Here is a 23,273-nt window from a genome sequence, read left to right as displayed (position 1 = left end):
TTTTTCCAATGTAAGGATACTTAACCAAAAAAAAAAAAAAAAGGCTTGTCACTGAGTTTAGTCAGCCAAGATAGTCAAAGCAACCTTTTTTCTCACCTAAGACCAACTAACTAAAAAGTTACAAAAGGTTTACCACAAAAATGGGCCAAAACCACAAAGTTTTGACCTGGATTTGAATCTTTCCAAAGTCTGAAGAGATTCAGATCCAGGGTTCAGTTCAGTCTTATTTATAGTGTCAAATTTTAAAATGTGCCCCTTCCAAAAAACATAACAAAACTAACAATGAGAGAATGAGAGGAAGGGCATGACAGTTTATTTGTGGAAACTGTACCATTCTGATAATGTTGTACTGTATATAGTATAACAGCTTCATTTTCTCTTGGATATGAACATTTCAGTACTGTTAAGTTCCTAAAATCTTTGACTGGACCAAGGTAATTTTCTGAAAAGTCTTTTAACCGCTCAAGCGGAATGAATTTGATTACAGCCTCAAATAATTACCACATAGATATTTATTAAAACAGCATCTGGCTTAACCAAGCACAGGCTGAAACGCCAAACCTAACCCACCACTGTCTTAAGTACGTAGTAAACCATATCTGGGAATAAGATCAGCTATTGTTCAGAGATCACTACCCTGACAATGAGGTACTATGAGGAAGGTTAAGGATGGTGAGTCAGCATTATGACCATGTCAAATACTTTTTATTTCCTCAACATTGCTTGCAGTTCTCTTAGAAGCTTGTAAACAGTTTATTTCCTTATTGGTTGTCCTTTTATTTTAGCTAACAGTGATTTTTTTTCTTTGTTTATCAGTATCACTACATCAGCAAAGTTCTTCCTGAAATAACTTTTTGTTAACCATCAGTGCAGGGCAATCCAAAAGCATTTTGCAATAGATCTTGTGAAAATGTGGCTGCTTGCTTTTTTATTTTTTGTTTCTCCATCTAACAGCAGTGGGGTTTTTAACCTATAAAAGTTGGCATGATCCAGTCAGATAACTGCTGGATTTCTAAGATACGGGTGGTTAATATTTTGTACTCCATCTGAATGATATCCCCTGACTGCCTAGTTTCCTGGCTTTTGTTTGGATTGAGCTGTGTGTTTGTGTGTGTGTGTGTGTGTGTAAATTCAAGTTTCTTGGTTTTTGTTTATAGTAAGGAGACAAGATAAAGGAAAAACTTTCTCGTAGTGACCTTCAGAAAGTGAACTGGTAGGTTAAGGATAAAGTTTAGACTGATTTTCTTGGTTTAGATCAGATAACTATTGTTTTGAGACCGTGTTTGTGTGTATATACACACACACACACACTCTCAACTTTGCAAAAATCCTTAACTAAACTATGGTCTTACTTTTCTGTATAATTGCTAAATGGGTGTTATAAATATAAGAAATGCTTCCTGTTTCCTAGTCAGTTCAGCCAAGACTGCTTTCAAACCATTTATACCATTGAACATCCCTGCAAATTTGTGACTTCGTAAACCAGTGAATCACAGTGGAGTCTCAATTGACCACATAGGTCTGTATTTGAATTTACACTGAAACAATGAGCAAATCATCACCAGCTATCAAGTACACAAACAAGTGCTAGTCACTTAGCCTGTATACACAGTCCCTTGATACATTTCAATCCTCTGCTTCTATTAGATTAGTTCTCCAAGTGTCTACTCACAATAATGTATTCTAACATAAAACCCCTCACTATCTAATCATGGTAAGAAAGGGAATACAGTGGTGCTGTACTCTTCACTTGTATGTTTAAGGTTCTGGCAAATAGAATTGAAAATGAAGACTATTTATTACAAGAAAGTGTGAATTGATTTTAAATCCTGCTTTTTCAGCCAACATTTGTCACAGGGCAATACTTGCTGTGCCAATTAGATGGTGGCAGCTGATTATTTCAGTCAATATGAGATTTCATAATCCATTCCTGTCACAGGCACCAACCCTTCATTCAGTCATAAAAATGTGGCTTACTAGAAAAGGAAAAATCAAAAGTCTAAAGGCACAAAGTTGCATAGCTGCTCTAGTAGGAGTTTGTAAACAGAGAATTGGTTGACTTTAGGAAATCCAAATCTAGGAGAATAAAAAGGCATCTGAAGCAGGCTTTTATCTAGCCAGCTTCCTTAAAGACCCAAACGGTTTTGAGGTCTACAAAGTATGCACTAAAATACCATACTTCAAAAAGCAATAAGGCAATAGTATAATCATTATTTCAAAAAAGTTACAATGGTAGTGTAGGCATAAACAGTATAACTTAGTTACAATGTGTGGTACTGTTTCTATTACATAGCCATATTAACCATTTCCTTCTTACTTAATTAGAGATTCAGCTGGGACTCCAGATGAACACAAAACCATTCTTGTACCACCAACAGTTGGCAACTGTTCCTCCATAACAGCGATTGTTACTCTGCTGCTTAAATCACTCTCATACTCTGAACAGTCCACAATTCAAAGTTAGGAGATTAAACACTGTCATACTTGTGAAGAGCTTCTTCTAACTTTTGCGTCACTTTTTGGAAAAAAAGTATTTGCTGTTTTAAGAAATGTTGCATTTGTGACTTAAAGTCCCTCACTCGAATTTGGTGGAAATGATGAATTTCTGCCAAGGTAGCAAAAGAAATAATGTTACAGCGATCTTGAATACCATCAGCCTTCTGGACCTCCATCTTCCCTTCTTCCACATGCCGCTTACTCTCCTTGACTTTGGTAAGGGCTCCTGTACAAAGAACAAAAAAGGAATATTGAACTAAATAGAGTGTCTATAGATTTAGCTACTGTACTTCACCAATATATTCAAATTCTTGGGCATACAAAAAGTCCTTTCTCTCTCACTCACTCTCTGTTACACAACGGCAGCTGTGTACTTAAATCTGCAGTGTAGCTATTACCTACCTCTCAGGCATTTCTCACCTCTAGAAACTTGTATTTAGGATAACTTAAAACTCATTAGTTGTAAAGATACACAGTAATATTGTGCCATATATTCTCTCTCTCAAAAATATGTAGACAAACTGTTATCAGTGATTTCTTACAAAAGTTTAACTAAAGAAAAGAGGAACTGATGTCAGTGACAAAGGTATAATACATTTAAACAAATTCGTGAAAGAGATCACTGAAACCGAACTATTATACTATAGAACAGTGGTTTTCAAACTAAGGGTCATGACACATTCCATGACCCAGTACTGGAAGGCACTGGGTCACGGTGGCTCTGGTCAGCACCACCAACCGGGCCCTTAAAAGTCCCATTGGTGATGCTGCCCGGCTAAGGCTGGCTAGTCCCTACTTGTTCTGACACCGCACTGCGCCCCAGAAGCATCCAGCAGCAGGTCTGACTCCTAGGCAGGGGGGCCACGGGGCTCTGTGCACAGCCCCCACCTTGACCACCGGATCTGAACCCCCATTCATTGGTTTGGGCGGTGCTTGCGGGCGAGAGCCACGCGGAGCCGCTTGTGTACCTCCGCCTAGGAGCTGGACCTGCTGCTGGCCGCTTCCAAGGCACAGTGCCGTCCGTGGTGCCAGGACAGGCAGAAAGCCTGCCTTAGCACCCCCACTGTGCTGCTGACTCGGAGCCACCCGAGGTAACCCCGCGCCCTGACCCTGCACCCCAACCCCCTGCCCCAGTACTTAGCCCCCCAAAACCCATAACCCTTTACTCTCAGCCCAGAGCCCTGACCCCCTCCCATGCCCCAATCCCCTGCCCCAGCACTGAGACCCCCCCAAAACCTGGAGCCCCTTCCTACATCCCAAACCCCTCATCCCTGGCCCCACCACAGAGCCTGCACCCCAATCCCCTGCCCCAGCCCCTCCCAAACCCCCCTCCTGCACCCCAAACCCTTCATCCCTGGCCCCAGCCCAGAGCCTGCACTCAGAGCCCTGACCCCCTCCCGCATCCCGACCCCCTGCCCCAGCCCAGAGCCCCCTCCCACACCCTGAACCCCTCATTCCTGGCCTCACGCCGCAGCCCTCACCCAAACCCTCTGCCCCAGCCCTGAGCCCCTCCCACACTCCGAACCCCTCATCCCCAGCTCCGTTGGGTCGCAGGCATCAATAATTTTCTTCAACTGAGTTTCCAGAAAAAAAGTTTGAAAACCACTGCTATAGAAGGTGAAGGAGAGATTCCAAAAAATCAGTTGTAGAGATGTCATACCCACAGTTTTAGTAATCCCTGCAGTAGGAGCAGGGCCTTTGAGATCTATATCTAAAGACTAGCCTACAATGAAAAATTAGATCAACATAGCTACATTACTCAGGGCTGGGATAAATTTTGTGCCCTGTGCAGCACAGTTAGGTTGACCTAGCCCCCACTGCAGATGCAGATAGGTAGATGGAAGAATGCTTCTGTTGACCTATCTATCCCCTCTCAGAGAGGTAGATTAAATACAGCAATGGAAAAACCCCTTCTGTCAATACAGGAAGTGTCTACACTTTGGTGCTACAGCAGTACAGCTGCAGTGCCATAGCTCTGCAGCTGTAGCCAATGTAGTGTAGACATACCATAAGTAGCCGTAGTCATCGGATTTTACCAATACAGAGTTGCCCTCTAATTATGGGAAGCAGCTTTTTCTGACTGGATTGACAGATAATGAAGAAAGTAGCTAAAAATAAGCCATTTTTTTTTTTATAAAGGCTCTAAGATTTTACTTTGCTGAAGTTGGGTTCTGTGCCCTATCAAAGCCAGAGCGGCTATAAATACTGTATTTATATTTCAATATCTTAAAAATCAGTCAGTATACTTTTTAGAGAAAGATAGAGAACACCTCCATTAACAGTGGGGAAAACAAAATATTGCAAGACACTAGACACATGAATCTTAAGACCACAAGAATGCTGTTAGAATAGTCTTGAGCATACAGAAGTCAGTGTTCAAATATACCATTCAGCTCTTATGTTCTGTATAGTGGAGTTAAATACTTAACACACAAAGAACCTGAAAAGTTTATTGCAATATAGCCCTTCAACAGCTAAGAAATACAGAAGTAGATATTAATATCTTTAAAAAGAAAAGGAATACTTGTGGCACCTTAGAGACTAACAAATTTATTTGAGCATAAGCTTTGAGCTGTAGCTCACGAAAGCTTATGCTCAAATAAATTGGTTAGTCTCCAAGGTGCCCCAAGTCCTCCTTTTCTTTTTGCGGATACAGACTAACAGGGCTGCTACTCTGAAACTTGTTATTAATATCTTTCTCCCTCACCCAGGTGAATACAGGACAAGGTACACCGAACCAGTTCAGGCTAACTATCAATAAAAACAGATTCCAGATACTGTTCCTGGAACTGGAAAACGTCCACTGGACATACTTGGATATGATCTACACTGCAGACCTACATCAGTAGAATTACGTTGCTCAGGAGTGTGAAAATTCCACATCATACGCAACACAGTTATACCAGAAGTAGTACTACGGCTGCTCTGCACCAACTCCTACAACTTCCGAGCTGCAGCCGTTCACACAGACAATGCATACCAATGAAGAGGTAGGTATTGGCCCACAAATCATACCCACTCTACCCTGGTCCACCTAGAAAACTAAACCAAACGCCTTGTATGTGAGGCACAGCAAGCTATGGAGCACACGCCTATGCCTATAGGCTGTCCCCTTCCAAGAGTCAGGTAGAATATACTCCTAAATCTTCATTGATTTTAGCGTTCTTTGCAAGCAAGGACAATTTTTTCAGTGGGGGGAAAAAAATGTAATTTGGGGCTTGTGCAAAAAGAAGCCAGATGGAATTGTTTAATGAAATCTGATCATACTAGAGTTGCAATGTGAGAAATATTGTTATGTGAGAGACATAATATCCAAATAATTATCTTCCAATTTGATTTTAAACCTTACACACCAAGAGCCATAAGTATTGTAGTTTTTTAAAACTCACTGTATAGCATATACTCTCCTCAAACCATTCCACATTAATACAATTTCTCTAGATCTATAGTTAACATATAAACCAGAAAATATTACAAGTGTAAAGAGTTTTAAAGTCCTATTGATTATTAAAAACAAAATACAATTAGGAAAATCATAGAATCATAGAGTATCAGGGTTGGAAGGGACCCCAGAAGGTCATCTAGTCCAACCCCCTGCTCGAAGCAGGACCAATTCCCAGTTAAAAGGAACCTAAGTAAAAATTTTAGCATAATTGATAGTGTTGACCTAATGCAGCAGGATTCATGCAGGAACAGAATTCTCCATTAACATCTAGAATAGATTATAGCCCTGGGTCAGCAATATATGTAATGAGTGCATATCCCTACACACAAACTTGCTTGCTTTTTAAAAATTCATGGATTTAGAGTAATATACTAAGAAAGCAATTAGCCTTCAACTAACCTGAAAAGAATAAACGGGAAAAAAGCCAGTCTGATCTCTATTTGATTACCAAAACCAAAGGTTCTATTTATTTTTGAACAGCATTAAGCATAAAGCAAACTGACATTCACCCTATAACATAATTTTATAATTTGTTAAAACTGAGCTTAGTGAAATTCATCCTAACAAAAATCGATTTGCTTTTGCATTCTCAATAATAATACCTTGCAATTATGTAGCACATTTCAGCCCAAGGGATCTCAAAAACTTCACTATAGCCCCATTTGGATCCACAGAGGTGGACCCATGAGCCTGAGAAGAGCCTAACTGATTACAACGAGGCTTTGCACAAGGATGCGATGGTCCACTCATGCAGATGAAACTGCAGAACTGATTGGGGCCTATAACACTGATATATAGCCACATTTGGGGCTGATGGCAAAGCAAAGAACATCATCAGGCACACTTAGCAATCCAGCAGGGCTGCAACACACCTTTTTTTAAAAAAAAAAAAAAAGGTCTGGAAGAAGTCATTGAGCTAAGGTGCATCAGGACATGAAGACTTCTGCTTAGTGTACAGGGAGAGGGGGAAAGAATCAAGATGTTAGGATCCTTAAGGTATGGCATAGAGAATAATATGAAATATATCCATAGCAGTACAATATCATAGCAGTATTAGTATATTAGCAAGAGGGACATTACAATGGGGCTGATTTAAAATTGTGCAAATTGATGCCTGTGCAGATATTAATTTTGGCATTTCCTAATTTTTGAGTGCTTAATTTTACAACCATAACATTCTTTTAATGTATATTTGTATGTGTAATAGAATATGCAATCCATTTCATTTCTATGTAAAGTACCATTGATCCAAAGTATAGGATTATTAGCAAGAGAGATGGACTAGATGACCAAAATATTTTTTCTACTTCCAACTATTACAAATCTATAAAAACTTGCTCATGCGTCTAAAGCCTCTAGTTCAGTGAACTGAGCTTTTGTTATCCAGCTTCGAATTCAAGTTCTAGGTGATTAGGATCATCCCTCAAATAGCAAAGAAGGCATAGATCAAAAGCACTAGAAAAAACTGCATCACCAAACTGAAAAAAGGAGGGGAAAAATGATGGAAAGAGGCAAATGATATTTTTTGTAATCCTCAATCCAAGGTCCAGTGCTAAATAGTTGGATGCTCAATGGATACTCAGTAGAGCAGGGATCTCAAACTAAAATCACCACGAGGGCCACATGAGGATAAGTACATTGGCCCGAGGGCCGCATCACTGACACCTTTACATATAAAGATGCAAAAGCCCCCACCCCTGCCCCAGGCCCTGCCCCCACTCCACCCCTTCCATGAGGTCCCGCTCCTGTCCCACCTCGTCCCACCCCTTCCCTGCCCCCTTTCTAACTCCTTCCCCAAAGTCTCCACCCCCTTCCAAACCCTTCCCCAAATCTCCGCCCCTGCCCCGCCTCTTCTCCACCTCCTCCCCTGAGCGCGCGGCTCCCCGCTCCTCCCCCCTGGAAAGCGCTAACAGCTGTTTGGCGGCGGGAAGCACCTGGAAGTAGACAGAGGAGCAGGGATGCGGTGCACTGTGCGGGAGGGGCGAAGCGGGTGAGGGGAGCTTGGCGGCAGCAGGAAATAACTCTGGGGGGCGGGGGGCTTGGCGGGCCGTAGCATGGCCCGCAGGCCGCATGTTTGAGACCCCTGCCTTAGAGGCTTAAGGACCAGAGGTTCCAGTAACGAAACCTCATATTCTGATGTTTTATTGTAATGTAAGAGGAGACTAGAGAATGCAATGATAATAACAGGATTTAATAAGGAAGATTTATAATTATGTTACTAGCAGCCAAGAAGACTGACAATTTAAAATTCCTTCCAGAAATAAATGCTTCCAGCTGTGAAACATATAACAAAAAGTCGCAACATCTGGTCCATATAGAAGCTCTGAGACAGCAAAAGAAAGTGGAATGAGACAGTAAAAGGGCTTGCAGTGCAAACGTCTGTGGCTGTGAGCAGAAGAGGAAGAGACAATATAATTCTCAAAGCAAAGAAAACCTTTGTGAACACTGTTCACATCAGGACAAAAATAAGTATTTTTCCTTTTACATGGAGGGTCCTTATCACATTAAAAATGCTGTTGGGTGCACAAGCTATACAGAGACTGTATCATTCACCACTGAAACAGTCACCTGTAACGTAAAACGATAATGCATTAACAGCATACAGCAACAATACAAACTGTTCAGGATCATGGGATCAACGGTAAGTGAGTGGGTATACATCTCCTCCGAAAGATAGCACTTGAAGCATCAGTGAATATCTTCGGACAGCTTGATGGATCTTTGGTTCACTACCAACTTAAAGGAAAGTGTACCGACTATCAAATCACCAACAGCTGGTATTCCTAAACTTTCCCACCAAACTCTGGTCATAAGAACTGACCAGGTCACACACTAAGGTCCTCTGACCATAATATTTCTGTCTTATACTGGCATCTGAGCTGTGATTCTGCTAATACAGATAAAGACAGATAATTTGAACAAGATCTATTTCAACATGAGCCAGAGATAAGTGATAAATTAAAACTGGTCAGCTTGCTTATTGTAACCCTGTTTGTTTTCAGCAAATATCAGATCTTTATCAATCAAGTGAAGTCCTTACTTTACTCTTCAAATTAGAGATTCCTTTCAAAACAACTGTATAAAAGGTATGTAACATGAGAAGTAGGGGCAGAGTTCCAACAAGGAAAGGGCTATAGGAATATCATCCTCCACATTATGGTACCACTATTGCTATTTTATGCAATACCATTTTTTTTTAAACTGGAATCAGAGAAAAAAGTAAGTGAGGAAAAGAAACAATAGTTGAGTGTTGCATGTTTTGCCTCTCATGCAAGACCATAGATCTTTCACTAACAAGGCCTATGGAGAACAGCACTGTCACAAGTGATATCTTAGCTGTTCCTAAAGAAACTATCAGTGTGGCATCCAAGCCAGGCAACTTGGGAAGAGGACCAACCAATCACTCACTCAGTGCTCTTTTCTGAATAAGATAATACATCAACTTCAAACAATCAATGGACACATTTTGAGTGACTAGGAAAAAGGCAGTGGCCACCGAATGACAGAGCTGGGAAAAATCAGGGGAGTTTGAATGTTCTGGCCTTTGTACCAGTGAAAAGTATGGCAAAAACAAGGAATACTACATTCTTGAATGCTTCCTTTGAGAAGTCCACCAGCCAATGAGTTTCAATAGGAAATCCTCCCTGATGAGTCTGTGGAGAAGTACAAAGGTTCCTCAGAAATACTGCTCTCTCAAAAGCAAACTAAATGAGAGTCAGAAAACATGATGGTCTTTGAAGAAACTCTAAATTTAACAAAGAATATCTTTCAGTGGTTACAACTATGAAATCTTGTGAAAAGAAAAAGGTCTGTGTAATGATCTCTTATCCCTATCTAATAAGTAAACTATGCAAGACAACTTGGAGGATTATTTATTAGAGTAAAATAATATAACTTTTTGCTGACATCAAAATGACCCTTATTTTAAATCTGTAGGGCTACCAGTAGGCTTCCCGGATTCCTCTTTGAATACAGAATAGTGTGCTTTTAAAGTGGTAACCTTGAACTCTAATCTCTTCTTTCCCTTGCCTTCCTTATATTATAACAAGCCATTTAAAATAAGGCCATTTCAACCATGTAGGGAGAACATAGATATCCATTCACTTACCATATTATGTTTACAGTATTATATACAAGCCTGCAAAAATGAAAAATGAAATTTGAAACAGGCTCATTTTTTTCTTATCAAGGATCCAAACCCTCAGACTATTTTACTGCAATGCCTGGCCTAGCGTTCTGAAAAGACAAATATTTGGTAGCCCATGAATGCATACATGAAGTTTGATTTACCTTTCACTCTGAGGGACAACTGAGTGGGTTTTTTTATGTAAGGTATTCATTCCAATCACTAGAAGAATCTGAGAGCAGAAGCGACCTCTCAGCAAAGGCTGAGAGCAAATTAACCTTAAACTGCCTGCTCATTCTTTGCAGAAGAGCTACCTGAATCTGCATATTAAGTTTCCTCAGTAACAGCAGCCATGATATCCACCCCAAATTCACAGTCCATTGTTCATCGTAAAGGATTTAAAATCCCTTCTCCACTGGAAAGTGCACAGCTTCCTTGGTGAGCATAAGGTCCAAATCAAGCAATTACTGAAAAAGTGAAGACATTATACAGACATAATAATTCTAGTCCTTACAGTTGCAAAAAAAGCACACTGAAACAAACCAATAAATCCAAGCATTGTTTTCTTCCTGAGTCTACAGAGAGCTCCAGTTCCTCTGTTACACAGATTTGCCAACCAACAGAGCCCAAAACTAATCCAATTCTAGACAATGTTTGCAGTGCTGTTGTAACTCTGTTAGTCCCAGGATATTGGAGAGTACTTCACCCACTTTGTCTATCTTTTACTGGACCAATTTCTGTTGGAGAAACAGACAAGCTTCTGAGTTACACAGAGCTCTTGTGATCTGAAGAAGGGCTAGGTGTGGCTTGAAAGCTTGTCTTTCACCAATCCAATAAGATTACCACACCCACCTTGTCTCTCTAATTCTAGACAGTTTCACTGCACCAGTGCAGTACTCCAACAGCAGTAAAACCATCAAGAATTATGTCAATTTCATGTTGTGCCTCACCTGCTCAGTGCTTTGGGATACTGTACATAGTTTACCATAATCAAGTTTTAGCCTCCACTGTAGTCAGCTTCCCCATATTAAAAGGGGATTATTAGCCATTCACACGGCTACTGTGAGGATTCACATTCATTAACATCTGTACAGTACTTTGAGATCCCTCAGACAATGCAGTGGAAGCTAAATATCATCAAAGGGCCTTTTACGGTTCCCATTTAGTTTCTTAAAATGGAATTAAAAAAAAAAAAGGAATACTCCCCTCTTGCACTTCAAAATGAAGGTATGAAGTGGTACAAGGGATTTCACTGTTGACAGACTATTTGCTTAATGTCATTAGCACAGATTAGAGAAATTTGCTCATAGTAAATGAACATCTTGCATATTCTGTACATTAACTAGGTTATTATATGACAGAAAATGCTTAATAGGTTTTTTTGCCTTAAGTTAAAAACAGAAAATCTCTCTCAGCCTTCAGTGTTGAATATACAGCAAAGATGTCATAATGAAAAACTGACAGCACAGTTACTAAGAAGGAACCAGTTACTACTCTAACCTAAAATCAGGCTTTGGTATCAAAGGGTTTGTCTACATTGCAGTTAAGACACCCAGGGCTGGCCCATGCCAGCTGACTTGGGCTCGTGGGGCTTGGTCTAAGGGGCTGGTTAGCTGCAGTGTAGCTGTTTGGGCTTGCGCTGTAGCCTGGGCTTTAAGACCCTCCCACCATACAGACATCTATGCCACAATTAAACAGCCCGAGTCAGCTAGCACAGGCCAGCCACAGGCATCTAGCTGCAGTGTACACATACCCAAAGAGAAGGAAGCAAGTTGTCTTCAACACCACAGAGTGAAAAAAGTGACTTACCTCTTCAGATCTAGCCAACAAAATATATAGACCCAGACTTATTAAACTGAAGATGATGCTTTTCTCCATGAAGATGGAAAATATAAGAGGAGTTCTATCTTTCACCAAAGGAATGTGGCCTGCACTTCAAAGTGCAGTTTTAAGAAAGTTACAATTGCTTGCAAAATATCTGGCAGACACTGGTTTAAAAAATAAATAAATAAATAACCACCCATCTCAAAAACTTGGTCCTGCATGAGGATACTTAATTTGCTGTTTGTTTTTTAAACCCCCTGTCCTCTTGTTGGAAAAATAACTATTACAGTGTTAGGCCCCAGACACTGCAAAGGCTTTTGTGGGAAAAGTTACTCACATATGTAAATGTCTGCAAGACTGGGGGCCCAATTCAGCATACTGACATCATAGAGTCTGCAGTGACATAATAGTTAAGAAGTGTGACTTCTTTCTTTTTGATGCCTGCTTGTTCATCCACTGCTCACAATGATATTGGAAGAAAATAGTTACACTCAAAAATTCAGACTCATAAGCTGAAAGGGCTAATGTACTGACCATTTAAATTAGCATAGCGCTTTGATTCATTACTGAATGATCAGATTAGGTAGGGGATTGCTTACATTGGGTGCACTTCCAGTCACAGCAGGCTGGTGTGATGTTCATAGGAAACTGCTACACATACTTCCGTGCAAAAGGTTAGTAAAATCAGCTTCGCGCCTAGATCCAATTTGGATACCATGCAAATAATAAAAGGTGATGATGAAGGAGTTTAAAAGTTCTATGGTTTCTATTTTTTTTCTAGATTTAATGGTTACATTAATTCAGTTTATATGTAGCCAGTTAATGATGTAGAGAGCAGATGTGTTAAAGGACAGTCTATTTTTAAAATGCCTAATATAAATAAAAATTGTACATATGTAATTGTAATCCCGTCTTTCCCACACTCCCACTCTTCAAATGTCACGTGTCTTCTTAGGATGTAAACTCTTTGGGACCAATTCAGCATACTGACATCCCGGGCAGTGTCTTTATAGCCCATAATACAATGGTCTCTGAATCACAACTGTGGTCCTTTGGTGTGACTGTGATGTAAGTATTAAAGACAGATTTAAGAGACCTCTGCAGATATATTTAGTATCACTGATTACCTTGTGATGACTGATCTCCCTTCTGCCACTAGGTCTCATTTTTATTAAAAGTACACTTGACAATGTACATTATCAATGGAAACAGCTAATTAGAGAAGAAATATTTCGAAGTCCACAAAGGTAAATATACCACATTTGACAAGTACCATCGCCAGTAAGAATGTTTAATTACTCTAAGCTGCAGTATAAGGCTAAACAAGTACCTCAAATCAGCTATGATGACTGCAAGTGAGAGCAGGATAGCAAGATAAACGAAAGGAACTCTAGAGAAATATCAGCCTATTGAACATTTTACCTCCACCTACAAAAGGGGGAAAATAAACTGCTGTGCAACAACCGTGTGTAACAAGCTAGATTGGTTTGCTTTGCAGTTTCATTCAAAGTTCAACTTCAGTAATTTTAAAATAAATGTATATACTATCCTAAGATATGCTAGACCTACGTGTCATTTTGAGCAAAGGTCCTTGTCCTGCATTTAAGCACATGCTTACATTTTACTCACAAGTAGTACTATTGACTTTATATGCAATATGCCTGGACTGGCATCTGTCATAATATCATCATACAATAACTTAGTCCTTACATAGCGTTTATAGGCAGCTCTCAAAGCACTTTACAATGGAGAGCAGTATCATCATCCCATTTTTCAGATGGGGAAACTGAAGCATAAAGAGGCAAAGTGACTTGCCCAAGTGTCAAGCACCCAGCAGGCCAGTAGCAGAGCCGGAAACAGAATCCAGGTCTCCCGAGTTCTAGTCCAGTGCTATATCCACCAGGCCAGTGCTTCTCAAGCTATCTGATGTGGGGGACTGGCAATTTTTTTTCCCAATGTGCACGCAGACCGGCAGCCGATGGCTCACAGACCAGCACCGGTCCGCGGACCACCACTTTGAGTAGCACTGCACTAGGCCACATTTTAGATGGCAGTGTGCTAATGGCATAACAAAAGCTCCAGTTAGTTGATGCTGTTTTTATTTTCCTTTTATACTCACATTCCCTGTACTGAGTTTCCCTTGAAGCATGTACCACACCCCACTACGTTGGCATTGCGTAAGTGTCCAGTTCTAAGATTGGCTGCCTTTTCAAGGGCCTGTAAACAGTGTGAGATTTTGTCTTTGACACCATTTCAGACAATGACCTACATTTTCAGAAATGACTAAGGATTTTGGGTGCTTCAGTTTGAGTACACAACTTGAGACACCTTAAATGGGCCTGAACTTCAGCAATGTTCAGCACCCACCCTCTGAAAATCAGACTCTAAGTGGTCTCAAATTAGGCAACCAAACCCACTAATCACTCTTGAAAATATAAGCCACTATGTCTTGCAGAATGTCTCCAGTTTATGCATAATCTGCCATACAGTATCCGTATACGAGTTTGTAATCCTGAGGCAGCACTTGAACACACTGATGGTCTCAAATTCCAGTATATAGTTCTTAGCTTCTCATGTCTCTTGTGACATGAGGACTTTGTGTTTGACAGTGTCTATGAAACCACAGTACATGACTGATTATACTGGCATTGACTGGCTTTTTTCATGATCAATTGGCCATGATTAGGGCCCTACCAAAGTCAGCTGTGAAAAACGTGTCATGGACCAGGAAATAAGCCCTCCCCCGTGAAATCTAGCTAGTGGAGGAGAGGCAGAAGTGCAGGGCTGGAGGTACCTCAGCCTGGGGCTCCTGGGCTCCAGCTGCTAGTCTCCGGGCTGTGGAGGGATGGGACTTATTCTTTCCCTGCACAGCCACTCTCTGGGGGAGGTCAGACCCACCTCCGGGTACTTCCCCCAGCTGCAGGAAGTTCCACAACTGGGCAGCAGCCCCAGAGCTTCCTGAAGCCGCAGGAGATTCATGGAGGTATATCTGACCTCCCCCATGTTTCTGGGAGCACCCCAGATAGGAATTCCTAGCTGCTACTTCTCTCCCTCCCCAGCACGGGCAGGACTAGCAGCTAGGAGTCCCCAGCTGGAGCACTCCCAGCAGCACAGGGGAGATCAGACACCTCTCCATCTCAGGGAACCTCCTACTTACTTGCAGGAAGTTCTAAAGGCAGCACAAAAGTGAGGGTGGCAATCCCGATACAACAGCTTTGCGATCCCCCTCCCTAAAACTAGCTTTTGGGTCATGACCCCCCCCCCCCCCCCCGTTACACCACCATGAAATTTCAGTTGTAAACCTCTGAAAACATGAAACGGACTAATTTTCAAATCCTATAGCTGTGAAATTTACCAGAATAGATGCTGAATTTGGTAGGGCCCTAGCTATGAAAAATCTACGTTCTTCCAGGGTCTGAAATGGCAAGTGTGTTACTGGGTTTTTTTTCCCTCTGGAAAGAGCTGATCGCTACTTAGACTGTAAAGGCTTGAGGGCAGAGACGGTCTTTTTGTTCGGTTTTGTACAGTGCCTAACCCAATGGGGTGTCAGTCTATGATTGGGACTCCTAGATGCTATGATAATACAAACAGCCAGGTCCTACAAGAAGGGATAGACATAGCTCCCTTCCTGTCAGAGTGATGCCACTAAATCTACCAGCACTTTTGTAAATGCTCTAACTCAAAAGACAGCTACTTCTACTGAAAATGCTTCACCTATGGATGGCACCAAAGGAATTTTCTGAGAGATAGAATAATAGGGATGTGCAGATACGCTCCCTTCAAATCTATGGACGATCTATAGTAAATTTTGCTTTTATTGATGGCTACAATGGTGAGTGTCTCCATCTTGAATGCTGGTTTCCTCAGAAATTTACTGAAGGTCATCAGATCAGGGTGGACTGGTGAAGGCAGCAGCAGCAGATCATGCTACAGTCAATAGCAGTGACTTGATACAGGTGGTACCTGCTTTGCTACATCTTTTAATTGTACTGCTCCCTGCAGAGGTCTGGGGGAGGAGAGGGACATGTCTCATGCCACCTGTTTGACCCCTACCATTTGCCTGTCACTATTTGGCTCTGTTGCTGCCCTCAGGAGGAAGACTAGGTGTGCCCTGCATAGGAATGGCTGTTGAGAAATCCCTGGAGCTGGTCGACAAAAAAGACTGAGATCCCCCTCAGATGATTAGATGAAGGAAGGTGCACAGGAAGCACACCTTAGTATTCTTGCTCTTTTTAGACCACGTCTACCCTAACGAGCTTACAGCAGCACAGCTGTACCGATGCAGATACGCCATTGTAAGACCGCTTGTGTAGCCAGTCTATGCCAACAGGAGAGCTCTCCCTTCAACACAGCATTGTGCATGCTACCACTTATGCTGGCGAAACTATGTTGCTCGGGGAGGTATTTTTTTCACATCCCTGAATGACATAAGTTTTGCCGAAATAAGTGCTAGTGTAGACAGGGCCTTAGTTTCCCTCACTATGACTGCTCTCCACTACAGCTCTGAGTGCTGCAGCTTCTCAGGGGACCACTTGGGAGGCTGGTTATAGAGAGGCTTTCTTTCAGAGCTTAGGCTTCAGGCTGTGTGGTGCAAAAGGACAACTGAAAAGTGTTCAAACACGACACCTGTTTGTACCATGCACTTATTTCTGCACCATATGAACACTTATGAGCCAGCTTGTGTATTTCCCCACATCTTCACCCGATCATGTGAAGAGGGAGCAGTGAGAGGAGTTCTTACACTAAGCCTTGGCCCCTAAACTTCAGTGTGCAGCTGTCTATCGAGCAAATAACAAAAGGGTGGAGAGCCTGCTCAGGTGTGTGTCAAGTACAGCAGACCCCAGTTTTTGCTCTTTGTCAGGATTGTTTTCGGAGACTGTGGAGGGGGAGAACAGGGTAATGAGTTTTCCACCCCACTTGAGTGATGCATTTTGGATTATGTGGAGACTAGATTATAGAAGTAATAAGCGCATCTTTATGAATCCTGCCCACTCTTCTAGGATGTCAACTGGGTAGTCTTTTCGGGGTTTATTGCAAAATGTGTAGCATGTTGCTTAAGGCAGAAGACTAAACACAGAAAGACACTTTATGTTTTTCAGCCAATCCAATAGCTCTGCCATAAACACCTATGATTTTGTTGAAGTAGGCAGGGTGTCATAGCCCCTTATCATAGAATCACAGAAGATTAGGGTTGGAAGAGACCTCAGGAGGTCATCTAGTTCAACCCCCTGCTCAAAGCATGACCAACACCAACTAAATCATCCCAGCCAGGGCTTTGTCAAGCTGGGCCTTAAAAACCTCTACGGATGGAGATTCCACCACCTCCCTAGGTAACCCATTCCAGTGTTTCACCACCCTCCTAGTGAAACAGTGTTTCCTAATATCGAACCTAGACCTCCCCCACTGCAGCTTGAGACCATTGCTCCTTCTTCTGTCATCTGCCACCACTGAGAATAGCTGAGCTCCATCCTCTTTGGAAACCCCTTCAGGTAGTTGAAGGCCGCCAATAAATCCCCCCCACTCTTCTCTTCTGCAGACTAAACAAGCCCACTTCCCTCAGCCTCTCCTCGTAAGTCATGTGCCCCAGCCCCCAGATCATTTTCGTTGCCCTCCACTGGACACTCTCCAATTTGTCCACATCCTTTCTGTAGTGGGGGGCCCAAAACTGGATGCAATACTCCAGATGTGGCCTCAGCAGTGCCAAATAGAAGGTAATAATCACTTCCCTCGATCTGCTGGCTATGCTCCTACTAATGCAGCCCAATATGCCATTAGCCTTCTTGGCAACAAGAGCACACTGTTGACTCGTATCCAGCTTCTCATCCACTGTAATCCCTGGGTCCTTTTCTGCAGAACTGCTGCTTGGCCAGTCAGTCCCCAGCCTGTAGAAGTGCATGGGATTCTTCCATCCTAAGTGCAGGACTCTGCACTTGTCCTTGTTGAACCTCATCAGATTTCTTTTGGCCCAATCATCCAATTTGTCTAGGTCACTCTGGACCCTATCCTCTAGTGTATCTACTTCTCCCCCCACCTTAATGTCATCTGCGAACTTGCTGAGGGTGCAATCCACCCCATCATCCAGATCATTAATAAAGATGTTGAACAAAACCGGCCCCAGGATCTTCTTTAATACTGGCAGCTTTCTTTATTTCACTGATTATGACTTTAAAGGGCCACTGTCAGCCTTAAAACAAAACCAAAAAAATCACCTTAATCTAAAATTACACTTTGTAATTAAAAAGTTACACCTTGCTATAAACAACCCAAGATTATCAGAGCAAAAAGACTGGAGAAAAAAATCTCCCTTTTTATTTTCCAGTTCATTTACTTAGTAACCAGTTATAGTCCCCAACCCTACAACTGGATCTATGTAGACATCACAGAGCTCCTCTGTGGCTCTGACTGCAGAATGAGGGCCTTGTTTATGGTCACCCATATGCAATATTCTGGTAGAAGCTCATTTGCTTGAACTTCCCCAAGTTCAACAAGAGGGTGAATTTACCCACACCGCTCCCAGAAGTGGCCAGCATGCCCTAGGTGCACCCTCCTGCTCTCAAACACCCTCCCAGAGTTTGCACCCCTCACCCTCTCCTGCACACCAACCCCCTGCCCCAGGCCCAGCCTGGAGCCCCCTCCTACAATGCGAACCCCTCAGCCCCAGCCCAGAGCCAGCACCCACTCCCGAGCTCCAACCCCCTGCCCCAGCCCGGTTAACACGAATGAGAGTGGAGGAGAGCGAGCGACAGAGACGGGGGGATGGAGTGAGCAGGGCGGCGCTTTGGGGAACGGGTAGGGTAGAGCCTGGGTTGCCCTTAAATTCAACAAGTAATCTAGGGCGTAAAAAGATTGGAGATCACTAATGTGTTGCCTTTGGACCTTGCCCCATGAGCCTCCCAAAAAACCACTAACACAGCAAAAAACCCCTCTATTTAAAAAAAAAAAAAAAAAAAAAAAAAGGAAAGCTGCCGTACATACTACTTAAACAGTGTTCTACTGGAGAACTGATGACATATTTAGCTGATTTTAAAAAATCATATTGATGGTATTCCTTTAAGTTAGTTATAGAATTCTTAACTTTAAAATTCTCCATTCCCAAAACAAACGCACTTTACCAGCTCAAGCACCTTTTTGACTTTAAAACATTTGGTGTCAGCCAGGGGTTCTCAGACTTCATTGCACCAGGACCCCCTTCTGAAAACAAAAAAGTACTTCACAACCCCAGGAGGGGGGACCGAAACCTGAGCCTGCCTGATCCCCGCTGCCCCAGGTGGGGGGGCCAAAACTGAAACTCAAGGGCTTCTGCCCCAGAGGCAGGGGGCCTGTAACCTGAGCCCCGCCACCCAGGCTGAAGCCCTCGGGCTTTGGCTACGGTCCTGGGCCCCAGCAAGTCTAAGCCAGCCCTGGCGACCCCATTCAAAAGAGGTCGCGAACCACTTTGGAGTCCCGACCCACAGTTTAAGAACCGCTGGTGTAAGTTAATCAGAGGGTAATGCCAACAAGGGGAATTTTCCAAAACAAAAAGATTAGCATAAATTTCCTCCTCTCTTTCTTGAAATAATGTTGTCACTCTCCAAAATTTTACAGTGAAACAAATCTGATTTAGATGAGTCATAAAAGATACATAACAAAAATTGCCCTTGTACCAAAGCTGGAAGTGTATTACAGTGATACCTGTGAACTCTGGCTCCTCAGATTTTACCAGAAATCGGTGATTCCAACATGGACTTTATAAATACCTATCTCTTTCAAATCAAACTCCTTTGCCTTTGATCTGAGGTGGTGTTCTAGAAAGCAAAAACTTGAAGGCATGTCATTAGGGGCAAAATAGAAGAACTTTTCTACCATTGTGGGTGGAAATTCATGCCCTGCATCTTACTGTACAGAATGCATTAGTGATTAGAATACATTAGGAACTGACCTATCAGGTCTGTACTGTAAAGTTAAGGTTATCTAAATAAGCATAACATAACAAAGTTTTATGTATGTGAAAAATGTTACAAGTTACACACTTCTTTTACAGTAGGGGTGACCAAACTTACTGACCCTCCGAGCCACATATGATAATTTTCAGAAGTTCGAGAGCCATAGGACATGCTTGCTAGGGTTGAGGCTTTTGCCCTATGAGGTGCCCCTGCCTGGGCTCCCTGCTCCTGATTAAGCCCCTACCCCCACCACAGGACAGAAGCTCCCCCGATGTGGTAGGCAGAGAATGGTGAAGGGTGGGGGCGCTCCACAAGCCACAATTCAACTTCAACAGAGCCCGGTTTGGCCACGCCTTCTAGTGAAGGATAGTTTCTTTCCCACCAATGAATCCCAGCGTCTTACAAACAACAGTCAGAAATACTGTTACATCTCAGGGTAAAGGTGGTAGCTAGGAGGACAACAGTGAACAGAACCTGCTGAGACAGCAAGAGGAAGAATACGAAATTTTAACTTAGAACACTGCAGCAAACTATTACACTCACCAAAGTAGATCCTTAGGCTATGTCTACACAACAATTGCTACAGCTCCATAGCTACAGCAACATCGTAGTTTAGACATCTACTACAGCCATCAAAGGGGTTTTTCCATCACTGTAGTAAATCCACCCACTGAAGAGGCGGTAACTAGACTGACAGTGCTGTCTATGGGGGTGGGAGGTGCGGGAATTGTTCACACCTCTGAATGATGTATCTACGTTGACCTAGAGTTTTAGGTGTAGACCAGGCCTAAGTGTCCAGCCATAACAGACAAGACACCAGCTGCTTTCAATATCTAATTCAAAACCTTGCACTGTAAAGTGCACATAATACAAGGTTATGCTGTGACACCTCACGCAAGTCATTCTTGGTCTGTGGCTCAGTTTCACCATTTGAAAATGGGAATATTTCTAAATGGTTTCTTGTAAATACTGTTTGTAAAGTGCCTTGACAGGTTGCGGTGAAAGGAATTATAACTGTATTATGTTCTCAGGTAACTTCAGATTAAATATTTAAAAAGCAGTTAGACTATTTTAAGATATTAATTATATTAATAGATGCTTTTACACCACTTCATCTGCAGGATGTTTTATAAACAAACTGAATGATCTTCAACATATCCGTAGTATAGGCAGGTATTAATTCCCATTTTATAGATGAAGATGACTGGCTTAGGGCCCAGACCTGTGGCTTTTAGCCAGGCAGAATTCCCACTAAAGTCTGGGCCTGTGGTATGGAATGAAACTTTTGTATTATTGCATTTAAGCTCAGTGACAGGTCTGCCTGAGTAAATGCAGCAGGCTTTAACTGAAAACCACTGACACTGACTGAGCTAGGATTAGCACTCGGGAGTTCCTGGTTCCTACATCTGACCACAGAGAGATAGAGATTGAATGGCATATTAAAGATAGACACAGGGATATTACCTTTCTGGACATGGATGATGTCTGGGAAGTTGGCTAGATGCCCCTGATATAGTGCTAACAAATCCATCACAGGGTCAAGGTCCTGTCGGGGCTGCTCTGCAAAGAATTCCCCAATGGTGTCATAGGCTTCCCCGGTGAAGGCAAGGGCTTGGTTGAGGTTGGCAGAAAAGGCCTGCTGGTCCAGCTCGAAGGCCTGGCTGAGGCCCTTGAAGGAGTGCCCCACTTTCTGGTACTCCTTCTTGAAACCAGTGACCTGCTTACGGGCAAACTCATTGGCGGTGTGGGTGAGCTGCATGGTGCTCTCATCCATCTTCTTGGTGAAGCTCTTGAATCCATCCACCCGGCTCTCCACCTCCTGTAGATCCAGGGCAGCGGCAGGGCCGGTGGGGACGCTGATGGTCAGGAAGAAGTTGGCACCCACCATCTCGTCCCTCTCGGCCTTCCGCTTGCCCTGCTTCCAGGCCTTCTCGTCGGTGCTGGGGCAGGTGAGGAAGTGCCGGAAGGCATCGCACTGAGCCAGCACTGGGTGGCTGCACATGTGGTCCATCCACCAAGCCAGGCCCTTGCGACGCTTGGAGATAAAGTCCTCCTCGAAGCGGCCCGTGGCCTGCTTCTCGGGCAGGTGGGGCACAGAGATGACAGGGAACTTCTCGGCCAGGCGCCCGTAGAGCCAGTCGAAGTGCTTGTAGCGGCGGTGCACCTGCTGCCCCGTGTGGCTGGGTACCAGCTTGTAGGCAATGTAGCTCTTCATGCCCTTGAACTTGGTCTGCTTGGTGGGGTCCTCGATGGAGCACTGGAAGGGGTAGGGGTTCTCCTGCCACTCGGGCCCCCAGGGGCCCAGCACCACGCACAGCTTGTCCCCGTCCTTCACGAAGCCGGAAGCCTCCCCCAGCACGAAGGCCTCCCCGCCCGACTTCACGAAGGTGGAGAAGCGGTTGAGGTTGCGGCTCACGGTGGCCGAGCTCTTGGCCCCGCCGCCGGGGTGGTGGTGGGGGTGGCCGGGCTGCTGGCTGTTGCGGGAGGCCAGCGAGAGGTCCGAGCGGGTGGAGAGGCGGTACCGGGCCGAGGTGGGGCCGCCGCCCCCCGCCGCCTCGTAGTCCGGGTAGGAGCTGCCCAGCACGCCCGGCTCGTCCGCCACCGTGGAGGTGTCGTCCCAGTCATCGTCCCAGTCGTCGTCGCTGCCCTGGCTGGGCTGGTAGGAGCCGCTGTAGGGCGCCGGCGGGAAGGCGGGCGGCAGCGGGAAGGGCTCGGCCGCCGCCGGAGGGGGGAGCTGCTGGACCGGGGGGTTGAAGGCAGCCGGGGGCACCAGGGGCTCGAAGCCGCCGGGGGGCAGGTTGGCGTAGCGGGCCCCGCCGGCGGGGGCGGGCGGCTCCGCGGCCGGAGCCCGGATCACCTGCACGTAAGAGGCCGGGAAGAGGCCGCGGTCGCCCTGGCTGTTGACCCCCTCGAGCCAGCCCTCGATGTCCTGCTCGCTGCAGAGACTCAGCACCTCGTGCTCTCGCAGCGAGATCTCGCCCGGGTTCTCCGACCTGAAGTCATAGAGCGCCCGGGCCCGCAGCGCCATGGCCCCGCCGGGCAGGGGCCGGAGCCAGCCCTCCCCTCCCGGGCAGCCCGGCCGCTTCCCCGTGCTGCCTGCGGCGGCGGCGCCGCCGCCTCCTCCTGCTCCTCCCCGCGCCCGGGGCCGCCCCTGCTGCTGCTGCCCCGGCTCCCGCTGCTCCCCCCGGCGGTGGGGGCGGGCGGCTGGCGCTGCGGGGCGCCCGGGCTGCGCTCACAGCCGCGTCTGCCGCCCGCTCGGTGCCCAGCTGGAAGCCGCCCGCCCGCGGAGCCTTGCAGCGCGGCTGCGGCTCGCTCCGCTATGCGCGGCGGCTCCGAAACCCCGCTTCACCCCAGCGGGGGGAGCAGGGGGGCCGGGCCGGGGACTCTCCCACGTAACCAGTTTCGCTAGCTAATCCAGAGCCGAGAGGCAGGGCCGAGGAGCCGAACGCAGAGCGGCCGC

General features: G+C 44.6%; 1 protein-coding gene across 1 annotated transcript; it reads right to left on the bottom strand.

Annotated features, from left to right (window-relative positions):
• Window positions 1–494: 494 nt before the first annotated feature.
• Window positions 495–23,152, bottom strand: SNX18 (sorting nexin 18). The gene is made up of 2 exons (XM_084629127.1): window positions 21,278–23,152; window positions 495–2,722 (listed from the first exon to the last, which is right to left on the bottom strand). Exons 1-2 carry the CDS (start codon window positions 22,839–22,841, stop codon window positions 2,469–2,471), a joined length of 1,818 nt encoding a protein of 605 aa, XP_084485253.1. The 5' UTR covers window positions 22,842–23,152; the 3' UTR covers window positions 495–2,468.
• Window positions 23,153–23,273: the final 121 nt, after the last annotated feature.

Source organism: Lepidochelys olivacea (assembly GCF_965140295.1).
Source record: "Lepidochelys olivacea isolate rLepOli2 genome assembly, chromosome: 5".
In the NCBI taxonomy this organism is placed as follows: Eukaryota; Metazoa; Chordata; order Testudines; family Cheloniidae; genus Lepidochelys; species Lepidochelys olivacea.
The sequence above is the reverse complement of the archived record's forward strand: the minus strand, read 5'-3'. Positions and strand labels throughout refer to the sequence as shown.

Coding starts and splice junctions, on each gene's coding strand:
- SNX18 (XM_084629127.1), bottom strand. CDS start 22,841: ATGGCGCTGCGGGCCCGGGCGCTCTATGACTTCAGGTCGGAGAACCCG. Junction 2,723..21,277: donor CATCATCCATGTCCAGAAAG/GTAATATCCCTG, acceptor TTCTTTGTACAG/GAGCCCTTACCAAAGTCAAG.